General features: G+C 23.3%; 1 protein-coding gene across 1 annotated transcript; it reads left to right on the plus strand.

The window, feature by feature from the left end:
* Positions 1 to 355: 355 nt before the first annotated feature.
* On the plus strand, positions 356 to 1875 carry EAE98_006725 (uncharacterized protein; the record flags this gene model as incomplete). The annotated part of the gene is made up of 3 exons (XM_038954348.1): positions 356 to 771; positions 843 to 1211; positions 1281 to 1875. 3 exons carry the CDS (start codon positions 356 to 358, stop codon positions 1873 to 1875), a joined length of 1380 nt encoding a protein of 459 aa, XP_038809028.1.
* Between the last annotated feature and the right edge of the window lie 8263 nt (positions 1876 to 10138).

Below are 10138 nucleotides of genomic sequence, written 5' to 3' on the forward strand. Positions count from 1 at the left end.
TATATACACTATATACTGATTACGTATAACTCTACTAAGGCATGCATGTCTTGCATGCATGCCGAGATTAGACTCCGGCTGCTGTTTAAAGCCTCAGGTCAAGTAATCTTTGCCGAGTGCGGGGTATACATTCGCAATATTCACTGTTTGCTCCTTGTCTAACTAGGTATCACGAGCCGGGGGCTCAAGTGGCTTCGCTGCAGTGCAACATTAGAGCTCGGAGCTAGATTACATCGTGCCGCACATTTCGAGAGAGCATGCAAATAAGTTGGTTTGTTGGAACATGGACTGTTTGTCTTTTTGGTCTTGAATTATCTCTACAATAATCATCTTAGGAAAGCTTTTCTTCGTCAATATGGCATCGGATCAAGAGAGTCCTGCAGCAAAGAAACTTATCGAATGGACGCAGAAATTCAGAAAAGAGAAGAATCATCTCTTTTACACCCCGCTATCCTTCCAACAAGCTGTTACCACGGCGGATCGGCCAGCAAAAGGCTCGGTTTGGGCTAGTAGAACCGTTCTCCCAGCTCCTGAGGATGACTCAACTGTCACTGCTATTACTGATGCAATTTACGATCTTGATAATACCGGCAGTAGAGAATATTTTGAAACCACATTGGCTGATGTAAAAGTGCAATGGAGTGGTTTCCGATCTGGAGTCGGGGAGAAAGAAGATGAGCCAGATATTTCTGAGGAAGATAAGTACAAAGGTCTCATGAAGGATACCAAATCCAGGATAACTATTCTATATGCTCATGGTGGAATGAACTAGTAAGCTCACCCATTTGATCTGTTCTGTTACCACAGAAAATTTACTTCGGTACTAACTTATGACTATCCAGCTTCGGAGGAGCAGCTTCTACACGTCAAGTCACTTCAACTTTAGCAAGGCTTACCAAGGGACGCTGTCTTGTCATCGAGCAACGACTCGCTCCACAGCATCCTTTCCCTGCACCCTTGATCGATCTTTTAGTATCATATTTATCACTTCTCTATCCACCCAAGGATGCGTTTCATGAAGCAGTTCCATCTGAAGATATTGTGGTCGCTGGGGAAAGCACTGGAGGAAATCTCGCTATTGCTTTCCTTCTTCTACTTCAAAACTTTCGAGACAAGAAAACACGCATCAACTTCCACGGCAAATCTGTCGCAGTTCCATTTCCCGCGGGTTTTGCAACTTATGCACCACAAGGTGAAATCACTGAGTCTTTGTAGGTATTCTATTTCTTATTTCAACTTCGATTGTGGTTCGGGACATATTAATTCAGTTCTCTGAACAGCCCAGCACATCAAGGAAATCAAAAATACGACATTTTAAACGAGATTCACACAACACTGAGCGACGATCTGAAACCAGATGATATCTGGCCCAGCAAACCCCCAAGAGCAAATATTTACGCGCCCACAACGAATATGATAATTCACCCATTAATTAGTCCTGTTTCCGCTAGAAATTGGCCTTCTATCAACCCACCACCACTATTCTTGGCGTATGGTCAAGAAAAAATGCTCGAAGAGGGACAGTTCATGGCAAAGCAAGCTTTCAGGGCCGGTGCCACAGTTCATTTACATCAGTACAATGCACTCCCACATATCTTTGCCTCCTTTGCCAAAATACCCCAGACTGACCACCTCTTTGCCCAATGGGCCAAATTCATTCGGGCGTGCGTTGAAGACCGGCAAACGATAAGTAAGAGCCAGTACATCATTTATGAACCCATTGACGAGGCTCCAGGTTTCAAGCCTATTCCACGGGAAATCGGTGATGGCTCGGGATTGTCTAAGTTTGAGTATAATGAGGTTGTGAAGAGGATGGAGGCAAAAAAAAACAAGATGAAGCCTTGGACCGGACCCAATGCAAAACCCTCTTTGTAATTATGGATGTCTTCATCAATACAAAACTTCTTGTCAAAGCGCAGTCATGACTTGTATAAAGACTTGGTTCTAAAATCACTAAGTAATCGCTTCAATTGAGCCGCTAAAATCACAGGAGAGGGGATGATAAAGCTAGTTCTCCTAGGTAGGTACATGGGTGATGCCATTCACATGAGTAGGCCGGCTTTACGCCACAGATAAATCTTATCATTTTACGACCTCAATACTAATTTTCTACTTTTCTCCCTCAAGCCCCTAAAGTTTTCCAGGATATTAAAGATAGTATTTATTCTTTTATAGCTAATTAAATATCTTACTTTCTCTATTATAATAACTTCAATAATATAATTCATATAGTCTTACATAGTATATATAATATTCTTATATATTATAAGCTTATAATAAAATAGTAATATTTATATATATATTTATATATCTTGTTGATTCTAATAGACTAAATACTAATATATTCTATATATATTAATATTTAAATAGTCTAAATCTTATATCATATTATATTTAATACTACTTATATAAGATATTATTATTCTAAATCCTTATATATTAGGTCTCAAATACTACTATAATATTATTACTGGAAATATACTAAAATTAGCTTTTGAAAGAATAGAGAATATTGTGACGCTTTGCCTTAGAAGAACTACGAGAACAGAGTACAATTTATTCTTAGAATCTATAATTACAGAATCGGAAGCAAAACACTCATCGAATATATCTATATATCAACTATATATATATGATTATATATATACATACATATATATATAAGCGATTATAGCTACAATTAGATATCGATTTGTAATATTACTCCCTTTTTTGAAAAAGCTTACCCTTAAGCTTTATAATTATCTATTTTAATTATCGAATCAGCGATTACAAGATGATATTGTTATTATTTGATTAGAATAATATAATAAATAGATATATATATAGATTTTTCTTTTTTATAATAGAAAGATATATACAAAGTAAAAAAAACCGTTCTATAGCCTAATAATCAATTGAATCCTATAAAATATATAAATTAATCAAATCCCCTTTTTTTTAAATTTTTTCTAATTAATTAATTCTTTTATATTTATTAATCAATATACCTTTGATCTCAAAAAGAAGATATAACAGTAAAAGCAAATTATTATCAATATAGATTTAGTAATAGGAAAATGTATATATAATAATAAATTGTTTGTAGTTTTTTTTATATTTGTTTTACTAACTTGTTCTTTTATTTAATTTACAAAAAAGAAAATAGCTGCTTTTTTTGTTATATAAGGTAAGCAGTCTATTAAGAAAAAGGAGTTTCTTTATAAGAGTGATTGTGATTTTAATAAAGTGAATAATAAATTGAATTCTAATAAAGAATATAAATAAGGTTTTCTATTTGTTTATTTTTGGTATATAGTTGGTTTGTTTAATAAATATAATTATAATTATTATAAATGATAATCTTAAGAATAGAATTGATCTTTAATTTGTTTATTGAATATATCTGTTTTATTATATTTCTAAATAGAATTTGAAAGAAGAATATAATTCTTTGATTAATTATATTGATAATTATAAAAGAAAGTTTACTAATAAATTAGTTATAATAATATACTACTTTAATAATATCGAAAATAATAGATAAAAAATTATTAGAGAAAAGATTATGAAGGTCTTATATCAAGATCAATCAGATTACAAATTTAATATATTTTGTTACAAAAATATTGATTTTATTAATATCAATAAACTAGAATCTCTAAATAAGAGATTATTAAAAAAGATAATATTATAATAAGAATAATATATTCAGGAGAATAATTAGATTTATATAAATTATATATATAATTATATTTTTAATAAAAAAAACAATACATTCTATCAAGTTTCTAGCTAATTGTCTAATTAAACTTATTATTTGCTTTATTTTACTAACAAGTATAAGTATAAATACTTATCTTCTAAAAAAACTTATAAAATATTTTTCTAATATTGAATAATTATTACTAAATATAACAATATAATAAAGATAAATTATAATTTTATTAGTTTTTAATAAAGTTAATCCTTTTTTGATAACTTGACTTATAAAAAAAGCTAAAGAATCATATTTCAAAAGAAATACTTTCTATTATTTTTATTTGAAAAGATATAAAGTATTATATAATCAAAGTTATAATATAAAGAGACAAATTAAAACAATAATACTAATTTATTATAATATAAATAGAAATAGAGCTTTCAGCAACTTATAAACAATTATAAATAATTAAATACAAGCTCAATCTTATTATCATACATACTATAACCAAAAGTTATTTTATTTTTTAGTTTATAATTATTCTATATATACTTGTCATTATTATTAATTAAAAACTCGATTAATATTTTGATTTAAACTATTTAATCTTTGTTTTTGTACCTCACCCAACCATAACCATTAATACCCATAGAGACTTTCTTTTTAGCTTACTTTAAGACTACCAAGATAAAAAAAAGATATTTTTTATTATATTATTTTAATAATTTAGTTTTTATTTGATTGCTTTTTTATTATTTATAAGATTATAATTTCTTTATTATTTTAATATATAAAAAAAGTTTTTTTAATCTTCCTTATTTATATATTAATTATTATCTATAAAATCATAATCATTCTTTCCATTTTTATAAAAACGAATTTATTTGGATAAATATATAAAAGATTCTAATAAAAAGGGATTTTGTAAATAAAAATCACAAAGAAAATATAGAATAGTTTTGAAATTAAAAATAGAATATCAGATAAAATTATTATTAGCATTTAATTATAATACTCTGTATTTAAATTATCGATATACTTTCTTAATAACTAAAATATATTTTACTTTCCATTTAATATTATTAATAATATTTATTAGAAATAGTAATTCAATAATTTATTCAGAAAATGAATTATCTACCATTTTATAGAATTTATTAAATAGAAATATAAAATAAACTTTTATAATAGATAATAGATTTAATTAAAAAGAATCTCCAATCTAATCAATAATTTTGAATCTACCCTAAATTAGATAATTCAGTTTTTTTGAAAATTATTGTATTGAAAAGTCCTTTATTAAATTATATATAATTTTCTATATCGAAATTGATTAAATAATAATATAAATTGATCAATCAAAACATCTTTTTTTATATATACAAGATATTCTTTTTTGCTTAATCAAATATTAATTTATTACATTTAATATATTCTCTAATATTAATTATATTTAAATTATTAATAGATATAATAAAATTGAATTTCTAATTCTAGAAATTACAGAGTAAATGACTATATAGAGTTTTATATAGAAATTGATTATCTAATAATTTATAAGGAAATATGAATTAAGCATAATCTATTATTAATAGAAATTTAGATTAATTATCTTAATAATAATTTATAAAAGATTATAAATATTATTAAAAATATTAATTATAAATTTTGATTTGATTATTAATTTACAAATAATAAACAATAAACCGCTTAACTTGTATTCCTAAAATATTATTGAATTCTTTTTAAAAGATTAATATAAATTGAGAATTATAATTAAAGACTATAAACTCTAAAACACTATAATATTTATATATATAATATAAATACAAACAAGCCTGATTTTTTAAATTAATTAACTTATAACAAAATATCGAAATAGTCTATTTAATTAATTGATTAATAATAATAAATATATTATTATAATTATATTTATTTTTATTGAAATTATAATAATTTATTGTAACGCCTTGCCTTAGAAGAACTGCGAGAGCAGGGTACAATTTGTTCTTAGAATCTATAACTATAAAATCAGAAGCAAAGTGTTTATCGAGTGTACCTATATATTAATTATATATATATGATTATATATATATATATATATATATATATATATATATGTGAACAATTACAACTATAATTAGATATCGATTTATGATATTACTTTTTCCTTTGAAAAAGCTTGTTTTTAAGTTTTATAATTATTTATTTTAATTATCAAATTAATAATCATAAGATAGTGTTGTTGTTATTTGATTATAATAATATAATAAATAGATATATATATAGGTTTTTTTTTTATAATAAAAAGGTATATATGAAGCAAAGGAAATTATTCTGTAATCTAATAATCAATTAAATCTTTTGAAGTATATAGATTAATCAAATCCTTTTTCTCTTTCAAATCTTTTTTTAATTAATCAATTTTTTTATATTTATTAATTAATATATTTTCAACTTCAAAAAGAAGATATAGTAATAAGAGTAAATTGTTATTGATATAGATTTAGTAATAGAAAAATATATATGTAATAATAAATTGTTTATAATTTTTTCTGTATTTGTTTTATTAATTTATTCTTCTATTTAGCTTGTGGAGAAGAAAGCGGCTGCTTTTTCTGTTATATAAGGCAAACGGCCTGTCGAGAAAAAGGAATCTTTTTATGAGAGTAATCGTGACTCTGATAAAACGGATAATAAATTGGATTCTAATAAGGAATGTGAGTAAGGTTTTTTGTTTGTTTATTTTCAATATATAATCGGTTTGTCTAACAAATGTAATTATAATTGCTAAGAATAATATTCTTAAGAATAGAATCGATTTTCAATTTGCTTATTGGATATACCCATTCCATCGTATTCCTAGATAGAATTTGGAGAAAGAATATGATTTTTTGATTGATCGTATTAACAATTATAAAAGGAAATTTGTTAACAAGTTGGCTATAGCAGTATATTACTTTAATAATATTGAAAATAATAAGTAGAAAATCATCAAGGAGGAGATTATAGAGACCTTATATCAAAGTTAATCTAATTATAAATTCGATATATCTTATTACAAAAGTATTAGCTTTATTAATATTAATAAACTAGAATCTTCAAGTAAAAGATTATTAAAAAAGATAGTGTTATAATAGGAATAATATATTTAGAAGAATAACTGAATTTATATAGACTATATATATAGCTATATCTTTAGTAAGGAAAATAGTATATACTATCGAGTTTCTAACTAATTGTATAGACAAGGGAATTCATTCAAGGGAATTCACTTTAAAGGATTTACTTTAATACAAAAACAACTATATTAAGGTTATTAAACAAAAGCAAAGGAGATTAACTCTTTCAATAGTATCTATATAAGACCTATTATTTCCCTTATTTAACTAACTTCTTAAATTGAATATAAATAGATATTTAAAAATCTATATATAATAGAAACTATATCTTTCATATCTCTTTCAAATCAATATTAATTAATAATATCACAAATTACTTACTTATTCAAAATGTCTTTTTTATTCTTATTTCTTTTATTTTCCATTATTAATATTATAATATTTCAAGTAAATACTAATACTAACTTTAAACAAGCTAATAAGAAATCTAATACTAGCAAAAAATCGGTTTTATTTAATCAATTTATTGGTATAGGAGGATATATCAATATAATAATCAATAGTACTAATTCTCTATAAACAGATTTCAGTATTTCTCTTTATAAAGATCTAGATCTAACTAATACTCCTCCTCATTCTTATCTCACTATTCCTTTTAACCCTTATATTCCTCCTAATAAAATATTAATTAAAAAAAGAAAAACTCAGGAAACTAAGGATTTAGGATTCAAAAAAGAATTTCAGAATTATATTTTTTTAAAAGATTTTAATAAAGCTAGATAGTTTTATAAAGGATATACATTTAAATTAAAAACAAAATATTAGACCAACAAATACTTTCTTTTTAGAATTGCTGTATACTTAAAAATGAAGATTATCAATATATTTTTTTAAAATATAATTATATTCAATTTCAAATGTATTTATAAAAATATACTAAAGAATATTAATAAATTAATATTATATAATTTTCATATAGTTTTATAATATTATAAAGTTTATATTGATATTAATATAAATATCGAAAATACTTTTATAGAAATATTTGATTATAATAAATATTATAATTAAATTACAAATCAATTCCTGGAATATCAGTTTAATAAAATATAATTATTTATATTAACGAAATAAGCTTATCTCCCTATTGAACTTAATTCGAGACTACAAGCCGGATCTTTTAAATTTCAGAATAGTAATATAGCTGATTAACTAACTTTACTGAAACCTGGCAAAGTTGTAGGTGATATAATGGGAGGATCAGCTTTATCCCAATCTCCATTTCAATCTGAGAATACACAAAATATATCTTTATTAGATTCTAGAATTCTATTAATTAATACTTTTATAGGATTATTTGATAATAATAATAATTCAAATAATAATAATAAGAATAATAATTAAAATAATAATGGTGGTAAAGATGGTAAAAGTAGTAGTAAAAATAATAACAGAGGTGGTGGTAGAGATGATGAAAATGGGGATTATTTTAATTATTTTAATTACTGGGAAAATAATCAATATAATTAAAGTTATTACTTTATTAATTTCTCTAAAATCTACAGAGATGATGATAGGTATAAGGGTATTAATAATTCTTTTCAATTAAAGATTTTTATATTTATAAAATATTATTGTAGAGTATTTGTATTAATTGAAATAACTTTAATAGCTTTCTCTATTATACTTTCAGGTGCTATTAGAGACTTTTATCAAGCTAATCTCAATACTCTTTCTGAAATGTATAAGGATATATGTGAGATGATGGTCAACAATTTCAAAGAACCTGAATATTAGCAAAATATGTTTTTTAAATGGAATAAAATCACTTTCAAGGATTATATCAAAAAAAATCCGATTAAGGAACCTTAGAAAATATTTAATATAATAATTATGGATTTATGCTTTATTCAGTATACTATTTCCAGAAATATGTACAACTTTCAATTATATTATATTAGAATCTTGTCTATATGTAATGATATTCTAGAATACTATTCTGTAATATACAACCCTTATTTAATTGTTATAGAGTTTATTAATTAAATTAAACAAGCTATTAATTTTTATTAAAAAGCATTTTCAAAACAGAATGTATCATCTAAGACATTTTTTATAGATTAATGTTTTTATAATAATAAATCTTTGAGTTTCTTCTTTCGAAAATTTTATAATAAATATATTAAACAATAATCTTTCTTTATATTAGCTAATAAAAGTAAGAACAATTATTATTTCTCTGGTTGTAAAAAGAAGGATTGTAGATATTATAAGTATATATAAAAGAAAAAAGATTGATTTAAAATAGATTATTGTATTAAATATAATAATCTCAATAATAAAAGTTTTATAAAATAATATAAGTAATTCGTTATTGATATTGAATAAGAAGATGATTAAGATAATAATAGTAATGATAATAATAATGATAATGATAATTATTTTATTGATTAATATTTTACTGATATAAATGATTCTAGAGGAGTTTTTAGGATATTCTTTATCTTTATAAGTATTTGTAATGGTTTTTTAATAGTAATTAATCTTAATAATACTACAAGTACTTATAAATTGATAGCTAAAATATTTATTATAAACAATAAGTAATATAATATTAATATATTCTTTAGTATTATAATTGATATGAGTGTAGCTGAGAGATTATTTGTTAGATATAATCAGTATTTGATATAAAAGAAAATCGAGGATATTGAATACAATATAACTATTACTAAATAAATAACAATCTAGTATAATATTAAAATAATAATTTTCATTGATTTGTTTTATATTAAGCTTTTATTTAAAAAAATAAAATAAAATATAATAAAAGTCAATCTTTCATTTTTGTTTTTTTTAGCTAATATAAATAAATTTAAATTCAAATATAATAATCTTAATAATATTACTATTATACTTAAAGGTATTTATTCTATATATCAATAATTTAGCTATATATTTTTGCTATAGAATATTAATATTAAGAAATTGATTAGTTATTCTATTAGTAATAATAATTATTATCTTATCGAAATTAAATTATAATAAATTCACCATCGATTCGATTATCTATTTATACATAAATTCTATAAAATACTCAAATATTTCAAACATAACAAGAACTTTGAAACAATCAAACAGTTTATTAAGTTTTATCACTATTATCAAGTTTATAATAAATCATCTAATAGATTTAAATTCTCTTTACCTGATAAGGATTTTGAATTCAATTATATTATATTTGTTGATATGCTTTATATCAATAATAATCCAATTTTACATATTATTAATAAAACTATATACTTTCAAGCTATTCGATAACTGAGTAATATAT

This window comes from Botrytis deweyae, assembly GCF_014898535.1.
Source record: "Botrytis deweyae strain B1 chromosome Unknown BDEW_015, whole genome shotgun sequence".
Lineage (NCBI taxonomy): Eukaryota > Fungi > Ascomycota > Leotiomycetes > Helotiales > Sclerotiniaceae > Botrytis > Botrytis deweyae.